The sequence below is a fragment of the Pavona decussata genome, unplaced genomic scaffold (genome assembly GCF_977016875.1).
Source record: "Pavona decussata unplaced genomic scaffold, jaPavDecu1.1 SCAFFOLD_64, whole genome shotgun sequence".
NCBI classification, from domain to species: domain Eukaryota; kingdom Metazoa; phylum Cnidaria; class Anthozoa; order Scleractinia; family Agariciidae; genus Pavona; species Pavona decussata.
Window position 1 is genome coordinate 5913502 of NW_028145484.1, and position 13715 is coordinate 5927216.

Genomic DNA, 13715 nt, shown 5'->3' on the forward strand with positions numbered 1-13715 from the left:
GTTATACATGACAAATATTATTAGATCCACCGTTTTCATTGTGTCGAAACCAATTTTCCGTTTTCGTTGGTTTTGCTTTTAGTTTACTTCACTGTGTGATTGAAGAAGTGGTCACACTACTTTGTCAACCAATGAAAAACAAGACCGAACCCAATCCTGTCTTGGCTCGGACGCGTTTTCCCGCGCTTGGCGCCGATTACATGAATTTGCTTTGCTTTCTGATTGGTTCATTGCGCTGTTTGGGTCTGTCGTATTTGGCCAGAGGAATTACTTTGGTTTTCGTTTTACATCACTCATACGAAAACTCCTCAAGAACAACTGAGAGGTCACTTCGTCATTCTTAACTACAAGCAACACATTTAACACTGTTAAGTTCCACAGAGATTGTGGACGAGGTGGACACAGACTATCGCAAATGATATTCTTCTTCGTTATTTGTGGTTATGCGTCACGCCCTTTGAACATTAACCATTTCTCGTCATATTTTTTGTACGAAAACGGCTTAATTAGCAATTATTAAATTAAGCGACTGCTTTAGGGAAATCGCCCCCGTACGGAATCTCTAACTCAGCTCATAAAAACACTATTCGTTTATCTTAAGGACGATGCAACAAGTTTGTTAATTCCCGGTAGTACCAAGCCTCCCACACAGTCGTTTTAGGGGCATTATGCCTTTACCCTCCTCCACTCAAAAGAAAGCTTGGTATGACTCCCGTTAGAGTCGTTGGAGGTTAGAGAACGGCAACACTGCATTAAATAATGCAGTCTCCACAAAGGCTACCTCAACCCTTTCTTAAGTCAACAAAGAAAAACTGTGTACTATTCGAGTCTGAACTCATGAACTTTTCTTGAGTTTACGAACTATAACGCTACGTTAAATGTATGACTTTCATTGCCAGAATAATGTTATTTGCTACCTCTTGATGGATGGTATCGGGTTTCAGTTGAGATTCTCTTAAAAACAACCCAGCGTGAGGAATTACACAGTTCTCTTTTACGCAGTATGAATGGCAGGATGAATTCATGCAGCAATGTGACAACATTTAGTGGTTGTTAAAAGGGGTCGCCAAATCCAAGTTGGCCTTTGTCACGCTGTGTAGGGCTTTTAAGATTATGCTCTGTGTTTCTGTATGGTTCGAGAATTCTAATTCTAGGTCGAATGTGCCGCAGATAAATGTTGGAGCTCTTTTTTTTCTTTGAAACTTCACTTGATCTCTTTCTTCTTTCTAACCGAGAAGAATTTTATGATAAGAAAGGTAATGAGGTATTAATTTAGTATGCTTTTATCAACCATAAAGCGGAAAAATGCCCACGATATGGCATTGCCTCTTTTATGACTGGATAAAGTTTTTCTAAATCGCTTTCTAGTTATAATATGGAACCGTAGTTAAGTGCAAATCAAATCGTGCCGAATCGCAAATAACCACATAGAATAAATTGTTGCTTTTTGCTTCAGCAGCTAAAGGTTGGAACTTCAGTGAACTTGCATATGGCTTCACTCTTGCGTGTCTGTGCACTCCCTGACCTCGCGATCATTGAACTTACAGAACTTCCTGTTCATTTGAGACCAATTTAGAGTTTATTCCTGGTGCGAGAAAGAAGTGTTTCAAAGAAGAAATATTTCAGAACAGACCACCCTCAGTGTCTGTGGATCTGTGTTGTTTTCATATTACAACGTTCATGTGGTGACACACAGGAAAAACCCTCACGATATTACTAAGAACGAAGTTCCGCAACTATTCATTATTTAGTGTCAGTGGTTGCTTGGAGTTTGTGCTGAGACTTATTCAAAGATAAGAATTCGCTCGTTTAAATAGCGGATGTACACTAGGGTCCAATCGTTCGGAGCGCCCTTTTTATAACTTGAACCTGAACTTATCTTCATTCGTGTTGATGTATTTAATACGTAGACCTTTGAATGAGTTCCCTCCCATGCAGTAGTTTTTAACTCCTTCCCACTGCGTAAAAGGCTATTTAATGTGGAAATGACCCGGGCGTCTATTTGCAAACCAAATAACGGGACGAAGGCATGGTTGGGTCTTCGACCCACTCAGCAGTGAAGTGCTAAATACAGCTGGGTTGACTGAATACTTAAACTGTACATCTTTAGAGGAAAAGTAAAACTATGTAGAATATGTAAAACAAGGTACTGCAGCATATTCTTCCAAACAGATACAACAACAAAACTATCTTATTAGTTTACGTGAAAGTGAGGCAATCTGTGTTTGTGTACACCCTTATACTACTGATGTGACAAATCAAGGGTGACAAAAAATAAAATAAAAAATTACTGAAGTTTGAATGTTATGAAAATTTGTTTTAAATAATATACTGTACTAATTATTACTTTTCATATTTTTACTTTAATAACCAGGATGCAAAGTTCATGGATATAAACATTGCATAATGATTTAATCAAGCAGTTGTGTGGAATAAATGGAGAGGATTTAGACATTCCAAACTGAGGAGCAGTACATTTTCTTGTCCGGCGAACAAACCAGTGTTGGCCAATGATGCAGTACTCAACGGGGGAGAATTCTCCCTGCCGTCAGACAGGCTGGCCTAATGAATTGGTAGACCAAACCTAACAGACCAGTTAGTTTTATGTACAGTTAGACTCAATGACTTGAATAATGTTTTAGGTTAAGTAATTGCAAAAATGATTTCATGTTTTGTGGAGAACTTCCATGTTGTCGACTGTTTATAATTATGCTCTGGGTCAATAAAAACACAGAAATTTTACATTGACTGGTGTATCACCATATGAATGTGTTACATACCAAGTTAAAGTTAGGAAGTAAGGTAGACTGCAAGCAGTCTCATATTTTTCTTTTGTGTCATAACTTTTCGCACTCCCCGCTTGGCTCTGAGGAACAAGGACGACCGCTCACAGTCTAGAAGTGATGTTTTGAGTGCATAGAGTAACACATAGATAGCATCAGTGACAAAACATAGTATGTACTTGGCCTGTTTAGTTAAAAAAAAAAAACCCACTTTATTTAAGTACATTTGTACAATGTAAATTTTACAGCAATAGTTTTAGAATAATAGTACCTCATTGTATAGCATATCTTGAATTTTCCAGGAAAGCATAAAACTGTATTAAAATGTATTATTGTTCTAATAAAATAGAGCTGCAAAAACAAGTCCACTAAGAGGTGTGAGTTAGTGACTTGACGTATGCCATTAAATAAACTATACAACACCTTGATGTCATAACAAAGTAAATGAAAATAAATGTAAATGAGGTCTTTCCTGATCAAGATGATATTGAGTAATACTTTCTTGACTTTCATAAACAGAATTTCACAGAGATAAATAAACTTTGAAGGGATTTAATACCCCAAATTATTTTCCAAATCAATAAATTGTTTTCTTTGCCTATCTGGGTCTAGTACTGGCACCAACTTCACGTACACTTAATTTCAATGCTGATTAATGTAAAATCGCCCTAACCCAGGGTTCAATTTATTGAAACCTTAAACCCTACATTTGTGGTGGTCAGGCATTTTGCTATTTTGTTAATAAGCCAAGAGTAACTGTAAACTGTGATTTCTCATGAAACCTCAGTGTAATTGACCAATTTAAATATTTCAATGTTTATTTAATTTATACCTTTTGTGAATATGTTCAAGGGCAGGTGCAGTATAGATACAACACAACAGACTACCGTCAAAAGTCACAAAAAATAATATTACATCTGAGGCGTTTTAACCCCATATTTTTAGATTGTGAACTAAATTCCCCAAAACTCTGTTCCTTACATATTATTTGAGTTCCAGTGCAACTAGCTAATGGTCATTTACAGTTCATTGTTGAGACAACACATTTTGTTTTTAAAATCACTATTAACAGAGTAGGTAGTATGTTAATTAACTTATCATTTGAGGACATTAAAATTTTAACCAGGTGTTTTTTAAAATGCTAGTGCCAGAGAGTAAAAATATATTTATCATTAATAAAATAAATAGGTTACAAAACTAATTAACCCACTGGTTAACGACTCAGTTATCACTTAAATGTTTCAACGTAAACACTTTAGAATATTGAATAAATAGTAGTTTATAATAATATTGTTGTAATAATATTGTATTCTTCACAACTAAAATTATGTACCAGTAATGCTCATACTTAGGCCATACCCCAGTTAAGCTTTGATTGCTTTCCTTGTTAAAAAAGCCCTTGCCAATCCTAACCATAAATTATTGTATCAACAAGTTTTGTGAAATTTTAAGTCACACTTATTTTTACAGTGCACAAAACTGATATTACACCGTGGATGGCTGTCTAGATTCCTCCCGAGAAACACTACTGAGTAATCAAGAATGTGGCCAGGCCATGTGCGAGCATTTATAATAAAAACATAGTGTCTTGTGATTGGAGCAACTACCTTCATTGGTGACTTTTGTAAGCCTCAATGTGATTATTGTTACCAATGAGATTTTTGTAGATGCAATTCAGCACTCACCCTACCCCAACCCCTCCCCTCAGATCAGTTAAACACCTTTATTGGCTTTGTTCTCATCAACAGGAGGCAGTGGGGCTTCCTTCAAGTGACTTTCCCCTCCAAGTAAGATTTCAATGAGTTTCATTGTATTCAGAGCAGTTCTTGACACTTCTTCATCAGTTCCAATTGCTGGGTTAAATTCCACAATGTCTACTGCAGAGAGGCAGCCTGAAAAAAATACCATCTTGAGTTATAATAAAATTATTAGACCACTCTGCAGGAATTTATTCAATGTTTTATTAGTTTTATCTATTATTAGAGTTCCTTTTGATTTGTGTCCCCAATTAGTCCACAGGACTAAAATACTTTGACACTTCAAAAAAGCTATTATTATTATTATTATTATTATTATTATTACTATTATTGTGTGACGCAGATTGTGTCGGGTACACCACTCGTCATTTACACCAGCGCATTAATGAACACAAATATTCTGCAATCGGGAGGCACCTTGAGCAACACGGTCTATCGAAGGCTGATTTAGCGGACAAGCAATTCTCTGTTCTAAAGAAATGTAGATCAAAGTTTGACTGCCTGATCTTTGAGATGTTGTTCATTAAGGAATTGAACCCTGAGTTAAATACTCAGAAAGACTCTATTCGCGCCAAACTCTTTACATGACTCGACCTGCTGCGTGCGAATACTTCAATAAGATCACATATTTTTGCTTTTATTTGTCTCTCAGGAATTATGTTACATTTATATTCATTTTCATTTCGCTCATCACTGACTTGCAAACGTCAAAATGTCATCGCTTTTTAAACTTTTAAACCAAGATAGTTTCAAAATTTTTTAAAGTTTTCAACATTATCGCAATTTTTTATAGTTAAATTATTATTATTATTATTATTATTATTATTATTATCATTATTATTATTATTATTATTATTATTATTAGAGCAGATAGAGTAGTTATCTAATCCACAAACTTTCATGGAGATTGATGACAAAATCAAACCTGTTTGAGCAACAATCTGAGCAATGTAAACTCCTTCATCCATAGTCAGACCTCCTCTTACTGAAAAAAAAAATCATCAATCAACTTTTCATAACCTTTGAGCTCCAATATCAAACATTATGCATACTCTCCACACTATTCTAAATAAATGCAAGAGTTTGGATTCTTCTGACATCATGTTGACTGGTTGGGCAAGAAGAGGCTAGGAACACAACGGTTAATTGCAACCAAATGCTTGGCTGTGCTTCTTCCAACATTTGCAGAATATTGCTGACCCTTACACTTAACCAAGGTGGCTCCAGTATCAACATGTATTTGTTACCATAATTGTCTGCAGAATTTTTTTATTGCTCATATATTTCCAGCCCTCTCAAAATGTACCAGTAACCATCAATAAATTGTTGCTGCCTACAATGATTTCTAGCTTAGTTAATTTATGCTAATTTTCCTCTAGACTTCTTTCAAATTAGGGAAGTTGTTGAAACTACTATACTCGAACAGGACCCATCAAACCACAAAATAGATGGTGGTCTCTGCCTGCACCCCATTCCTCAACCTCAAAAGGCAGTATTTTTACTGCATAGTCACCCTCTGTCCAGCAGTCAAAAATGACAATGAGATTCAAACCTGACTTTTCTTGTTTATCTAGCAATGCTAACTCTTGCTAGCTGAATATTTGTGTTAACTCAAATTTAAAAGCCAATAAAATCTTGTTGATGAGATAGGTGGTGTCTTTGATAGCCCCTACCCCAGACAAAGAGGGTCCTCTTCGAACAAACTTGTTATGAGCTGTTTCCCTAGCTCTTTCTGCCTATTGCCTACTACTCTTTGTATTTCTTTGATGATCACTTTCTTTATTCACATAACCTGTATGTTTGATTAAGTAGTGATTTTGAAAGGAGAAATTAGATGCTGGTCACTTTTACCTGGTGTCCCTGTGCTAGGAGTTTCTTTAGGATCTAGTGAATCTATATCATAACTGACATGAATTGGACGATCATCGCTGCAATAATATCAAAGGAAATCAACTTTAATCAGTGATTGTTAACTATAATTTTTAAGAAAAACACCACTTTTTAATTTTGAAAACAAGTTTTGGCAGCAGCTACAACAGCCATCGTCAGTTCTGAACAAGTTACAGAATTGAATTTGAAATAAATAAAGGACACTAATTAGAAATGCAAATTAACTTTATAGTAACGAGAATAATAAAAGAATGTGTGACTGTGTGAGAGAAACAGAGCAGTTGCTGAAACATGAAAACAAGAAAAAATATTACATGTTAAAATTTAAAAAAAGTGTTGCATGGAAGGAAGGGAGTAGGGAATGAAGGAAGGGAAGAAGGAAGGAAGGAAGGAAGGAAGGGTAGGAGAAAAGGAGAAAGGAAGGGAGGGAAGAAAGGAGAAAGGAAGGGTGGGAAGGAGGGAGGGAGGAAGAAGGGAATAAAGGAAGGGAAGAAGGAAGGAAAGGAGAAATGAAGGGAGGGAGAGAGAAAGGAAAGAAGGGTGGGAGGAAAGGAGAAAAGAAGGGTGGGAAGGAAGGAGGGAGGGAGGAAAGGAGAGAGGAAGGGTAGGAAGGAGGGAGGGAGGAAAGGAGAGAGGAAGGGTAGGAAGGAGGGAGGGAGGAAAGGAGGAAGGAATGAAGGAAGGGAGAAGGGAATGAAGGAAGGGAAGAAGGAAAGAAGGGTGGAAGGAAGGGAGAAAGGAAGGGTGGGAAGGAAGGAAAGAGGGAGGAAAGGAAGAAGGAAGGGAGAGAGAGAGGAAGGAAAGAAGGGTGGGAGGAAAGAAGAAAGGAAGGGGGAGGGAGGGAGGAAGGGAGGGAGGGAGAAGGGAATGAAGGAAGAGACGAAGGAAGGAAGGAAGAAAGGAAGGAAGGGTGGGAGGAAAGGAGAGAGGAAAGAAAGAAGGGTGGGAGGAAAGGAGAAAGGAAGAGTGGGACAGAGGGAGGGAGGAAAGGAAGAAGGGAGGAAGGGAGGGAGAAGGGAATGAAGGAAAGGAATGAGGAAGGAAGGGTGGGAGGAAAGGAGAAAGAAAGGGTGGGAAGGAGGGAGGGAGGAAAGGAAGAAGGAAGAGAGGGAGGGAGAAGGGAATGAAGGAAGGGAAGAAGGAAGAAAGGAAGGGTGGGAGGAAAGGAGAAAGGAAGGGAGGGAGGAAGGAAAGGAGAAAGGAAGGGTGGGAAGGAGGGAGGGAGGGAGGAAGGAAGGGAGGGAGGGAGGGAGAAGGGAATGAAGGAAGGAAAAAAGGGTGGGAGGAAAGGAGAAAGGAAGGGTGGGAAGGAAGGAGGGAGGAAGGAAAGGAGGAAGGAAGGGAGGGAGGGAGAAGGGAATGAAGGAAGGGAAGAAGGAAGGAAGGAAGGGTGGGAAGGAGGGAGGAAGGAATGAAGCAAGGAAGGAAGGGTGGGAGGGAGGGAGGAAGAAAGGAATGAGGGGAGGGAGGAAGGAAGGAAGGGAGGGAGGAAGGAGAAAGGGGGGAAGGGTGGGAGGGAGGAAAGGAGGAAGGAAGGGAGGGAGGGAGGAAAGGAGGAAGGAAGTGAGGAAGAAATGAAGGAAGGGAGGAAGGAAGGGTAGGAGGGAGGAAGGAAGGAAGGAAAGATGGGAGAGAGGGAGGAAAGAAGGGAGGAAGAAAAAAAGGAAGGGATGAAGGAAAAAAGGGAGGAAGGAAAGAAGGAATGGAGTGAGGAAGGAAGGGCCGGAAGGAGGGATAGAGGAAAGAAGGAAGGAAGGGAGGGAGGGAGGGAGGAAGGAAAGGAGTGAGGAAGGAAGGGGGAAGGAGGGATAGAGGAAAGAAGGAAGGAAGGAAGGGAGGGAGGGAGGGAGGGAGGAAGTAAGGGAAGAACAAAGAAAAGAAGGAGGAAAGGGGAAGTCGGAGAATACTGCCAGTGACAACATCCTAATCTCTCTTTGTTTGCATATGTGTGGCAGAACATAGGGTAGTGACAATATCCTAATACCATCATAAAATGTAAGAAAATAATGCATATGGAATTAATTTCTGACAAATCACTTACTTGGGGTTTATTCTGTGAAGAGCCTTTTGGATTACTTCTCCGATTCCCTCTTTGTCTATGTCATCAATGGCGTATGCTGCAATTCCAAGCTTTTCACATATCTCCCTGTACAGAGTCACAGTGAAAGTTTATTTTACAAACAAAAAAAGTGTTTGTGAGCAATCACACACCTCTGTAGAGCAACCAATCAAACTGTCCAACAAGACAACAATCATAATATTTTACCACCACCACCACCACCACCACTACCACTACTACTACTACTACTACTACTACTACTACTACTACTACTACTACTACTACTACTACTACTACTACTACTACTACTACTGTGGATTACGAACAATTTAAGTTTTCTGGTATTATATACAGTTAGGTAGCTTCTAATATTTATCTTGAATATTACAATTATCGTAATACCTTTCTCCCGGATCAATATCTCTAAGTCCAATGTATGCTACATCTTGTGGAGACAAACTATGAACAAACATAGAGAAAATAAGTCAGTTATCATAACTCTGGCTACTGGTAATATTACCATTAACAGAATAGTGTTGTGTAAATGGTAACTTTCAGCTGCTTAATAATGGCCTATCCAGGCCTTGTCTTTACCATCGTTTATCACCAGTCAAACAAAATGCTAAAAAGTCATGATTTGTCTGGCTTCATTTCTTAATTAAAAGGTTAATAATTTGATGAACTGAAATGAATGAACTTCTAACTAACCATTGTGAGCACCATTCATATCCAGGAAGTGCAGGGAACTGAAAATTAATTTCAAAGAAATTATAATAAAATATATAATTTTTTTTAAAGGTTTCTGGGCAAGCCATTACCAAAGAGTGTATCTTTTGCCTTTAAATTAACCTGAAAATTGACCCTTTTACAACGGTAGCCTCCTACCCTTAATACGCCAACAAAAAATAGCACTTTCTTTAACATCACTCCCAAGCTTATAATAGTCCTGATATCAATATATAGTTTCAAAAAATAACGAATGCAAACTGCCCATTTGCCTACCAAACCCTAATATTTGAAAAAATGGGCCTGTTATCAATAAGATATATACTACAACTTAATGTTCTAAAATGGTTTTGATTTCTCAAATCTATAACCCACCCAAAAAAATAGACTTATAAAAATGGAATTCATAAATTAGTGAGTGTGCTGACCTTAACCCAGCCACTAAATCAACATGTATCTTCTCCTCGTTGCTGTTGATATATTTATTTTAGTTCTAGTTGGGAGAATTTGTTTATGATTAGGCTTTAGGCCTGTATATCATACCTCTGGTACACCTCTGATTAACATTGAAAGAGGCATTCCATGAAGATTACCAGTATTAGTGGTTGATGGTGTGTTGATATCCATGTGGGCATCAATCTGAAACAGGTACATACATCAAGTGTAGTACCAGCAAATATCCATACTTCCTACATGGAAGGGATTTTCTCTAAGACACCCTGACCCACCCCCACCCCCATGGAAATTCCAATTTAGCTTTATATTATCTTTCCTTTGATTTTTTTGGCTTTTGTAGACCTACCCCACTGGAATTTCCAATTGCCTCTGCTGGAGGGAGGGAGGTAGGGCGGATGGATATTTTCTATATTTTTGCTTTGAGCTACTCTAAATATTTCACTTTCCAGATTTGTTTCAGAGGGTTTTACTAGCAGTAGCTATAATTATTTAAAGCAATATCAAGATGTATCCTCTCATTAAAATGAAATTCCATCAATTTTGGTTGAGTGGGTTTTCTTTTCCAAGGAAAAATATTGAAGGAAAATTTGCTCACTAAACTGCCTCGACCATCTCCAGATATATATCAAAATGTAAAGTTTCCTTGCTTGCTTTCATCTTTCAGTTAACTTCTAATTATGGTACAATTCAAATGTATCTTAATTTGCAGATCATGTGGCAAACTAGAAGAAGAGATTGTTACATAGATGCTGATTTATTAGTGAGAGGGTTTAATACCACTTGCCTTTGTTTACACAAATGCAGTAATTAAAGTATACATACCCACAATAGACAAGTGTTTTTTCTAACAGACGCATGACCAAATACTGTCCCAACTGCAATGCTGATAAAGAAAAATGTGTGCATAATAACCATCATTCCATAGCTAATAACACTCCAAGAGGATTCAAGTCACAAGCATGATCAACAGCTGTCTTCCTGCCAATAGGCAATGAACAACAACTCAGAGGTTGATTCAGTTCCCAAAATGGAGGGGGGGAGGGGTGGCAGGTAGGGTGTACTAAAAGGTGTAAATATGGAAGGATATGATTTTGGGGGTGCTGTACTATTGGTAATAGCAATTTCTAAAATTTCTCTTGTGGTGGGGTTTTTTAGTTGCAGAAAATATACACTCCTCCCATCACCACAGAAGAAATTGTAAATTCCAAGGGGTGGGGGAGGGAGGTATCGAAGCCCAAACAATAAACTTGGAACTTCCAGAGGGTTGGGGCTCTTGGATAAAATCCCTACTTGGGGGGTGTGTTTGTGCGTGAGGTGGGGGGGGGGGATTATTAGTTTCTGCATCTGCACATTTGTTTTCAGGCTTAGGGAGGGGGGTGTTTATAGTCAGTTTTAGCCGAGTGATGTCTTGGAAAAACAGAGTTTGAATGGTGCTTATGTTAATTAAAATTACAGAGGTAATAGAAAATGCTGCATTAATCTTTGATAATTACCTGTGATCCCCTCCTAATGTAAGTGAGATTTTTCCTTCCCTTGTTGCTTTTGTGATTTCTTGTGAGAGCTACAAGGAAAAGGACAGTCACATGCATCACTTACTCAATGAATGTCAGACTCTTATCAAACAATCAGATCATAAAATATAAATATCCAGTGGCTGTTAACGTTTAATGCGTACAGAATAAAAATATGTTCTTAACAAATTGTGATGAAAAACAAAAAACCTTACCTTCTGTGCTACTAAGCCACATTCCAATGAATTTTTCACCGAAGTGTCACTTGTAATATAGTTATGGTTTTCAGAGTCAGTCGGGGGTATTTTTAATTCTCCAAAATCTGATATTTTGTATCCTATGAAATTAAAAACAACAATAAAAACTGTACATGGTTTGAACGCAGGAGTCATATGTCATAAGTATGTAGGACTGTTTGAGGTGACTTATACAATGTATGTACACATTTCTGCTTAAACTCTCCAAGTATTATTCTACTCAACCCTGCTAACAGAGTGTTTCTTTCTGGCAAGTCTTTTAGCATAATTATTAGGGGTATAGAATGGTCCTTGAAAAATAATGGGTCTCGGCAAATTTTCGGCGGGTCTTGAAATCTCAGCGTCTCAAACTGGAGTCTCGGAATCTCGAGGTCAAAAATATAAAATGGGTCTCGGAATCTCGCATTTTCAAATTTGAATCTCCGAGTCTCACAAACCAAGCGAGGTCTGAATTAACCATCCTAAACTGACAACAAACAATAATCTTGAAAAACGGCTCAATATCGCAATCGCTTCTGCAGTTTCTGTGAAACATGTAAGCTTGGATAAATTCTGCTTGTAAATTGCCGTACTATGCTTTTCGGCAGTGTTAATAAAAAACACGTTTTGCATTGCGACGTCTCGGGCTCGGATTTAGAAAAAGTAGCTAAGTCTCGGTCTCGGATTTTAAATGAAGGTCTCGGCGTCTCGGCAGGTGTCGGATTTTACCATTCTATACCCCTATTATTGTACAGAGTCATTCGTGTCTCTGGCATTTTGTATAGTTAGCTTGTTTACGCGAAATACCAGAGATGTGAACGAAAGGTTTGCCAGAAAGAAATGCTCTGCTAGCAGGGTACCCCATGATTGGCTTGCAAGAGTAAAAAAGATTGTTTACATACCTAATTTGTTTATGCTATTGACTACCCCATATTTCCTCAACTGGGTTGGCCCTTCTTCAACACCTTTTCTTGGCTAGAAAGAACAAAACATTGCTTAAACAGGCAATTTACACCAAGAAAGGTCATAAAAAGGATTCGCCTTTCTGGACTATATCCACCTTAATTGAGGGTTAGTTTTAACCAGCATTTTTCTTAAAAAAGTGTCTATTGTTATATATACCACTAGAGAAGTGCTAGACTAATGAGGGTTTTGTTCGACATAAAAATGTCAAATTCCACCGTCCAGTACCTGCCAGCCATGTATGCAGAAGTGCCTGGCCAACAGCAGTGTCCACTTTGGGAGAAAAATAGGGCACGTTCACTATGGCCACATTGGAGGCACAAAAAAATCAATAAAATGGTTTTCCTTAGGGAAAAAATCTTGTTTTATGCAAATAATTTTTATTAGTATGGCAGCCATTAACACCCTCTTTTGGCTGTATGTGACGTTATTGAACTATGCAATGCAGGTAAAAATTGGTTTTCTCCGTAAGTTTGCTGTGGAATTCTGATCAATTCACTTAAAAATGGGCGCCAAGCAGGTCTAGTGTAGTAAAGTGAAAATGTTTATTTATTTATTACAGTTCATGGCATATAAACAAAGAAAATAATAATAAAAAAAAAAACCGCAGGCCATTGGACGTTTAAAAAATCCTTCAGTTCGCTACGATCAAATAGAAAAAACATTAAGGTTAGGTTCTGACCATAAAAGCTTTGTAACGAAATTTAATCGATACTGCTGTAGGGAACACCTAATACCTAAATGACCTACAGTAGTCTCGTGGAAGCGGCCAATCTTTCGCCTTCTGGACGTAAGCTTGTCTGTAATTCACAACTGCACCATTGAAGTATATCTTTGCTATTTTCAAAGCTGTGACTCTTAAACTTGGCCATGTTATTAACTTCAAGGTACTCTTTCTGGCACTGCTCATGGATTTTCGTTACCAACGTTGAAACGACGACAGGGCTATCTTATCTTACGCAACTTACGAAAGAGTTGCATCGGAATATAGGCACTTACCTGTCCCCCTGAAAATGGAACTCCGATTAAGAACAACTCTTTCTGTTTTCCTGAGTGAAACAATCGGGCGATTTGAGTAGGGGCTCTTAACCAATGTAGTAACCTTGAAGAACTCATGATGCGCTAAACTGAACAAACTTGATTTGGAGGGAAATCTAATTTCTGGTAAGTACTTCATGTTAAACCACCATCTCCTACTTCCTGATCATTGGTTCTCTTATGGGGGAGTGGCGAGGGAGGGGATACGGTGCTCCAATAGCTGAGTAATATATGCTAATTAGGTAGGTTTCAAGATATCACGAATATAATTAGCATATATTGCTTAGCCAGCAGCT

At 38.3% G+C, this 13715-nt stretch overlaps 2 protein-coding genes across 2 annotated transcripts in view; one reads left to right on the top strand and one right to left on the bottom strand.

Annotated features, from left to right (window-relative positions):
* LOC146478748 (exosome complex component RRP46-like) overlaps nt 1-2748 on the top strand; it is a 30275-nt gene extending 27527 nt beyond the window's left edge. Inside the window, exon 7 of the mRNA XM_085112365.1 lies at nt 2375-2748. Coding sequence (XP_084968491.1) covers nt 2375-2407 — 33 coding nt within the window. The 3' untranslated portion in view covers nt 2408-2748. The remainder of the gene's footprint in view (nt 1-2374) is intronic.
* A 234-nt stretch (nt 2749-2982) lies between these two features.
* On the bottom strand, nt 2983-13608 carry LOC146478751 (arginase-1-like). Its single transcript, XM_085112364.1, has 12 exons — nt 13381-13608; nt 12321-12393; nt 11398-11519; nt 11165-11232; nt 10494-10554; nt 9759-9854; nt 9198-9235; nt 8892-8948; nt 8472-8576; nt 6392-6468; nt 5466-5525; nt 2983-4675 (listed from the first exon to the last, which is right to left on the bottom strand). The coding sequence occupies exons 1-12, from the start codon at nt 13495-13497 to the stop codon at nt 4497-4499; spliced, it is 1053 nt and encodes a 350-aa protein (XP_084968490.1). The 5' UTR covers nt 13498-13608; the 3' UTR covers nt 2983-4496.
* Nucleotides 13609-13715: the final 107 nt, after the last annotated feature.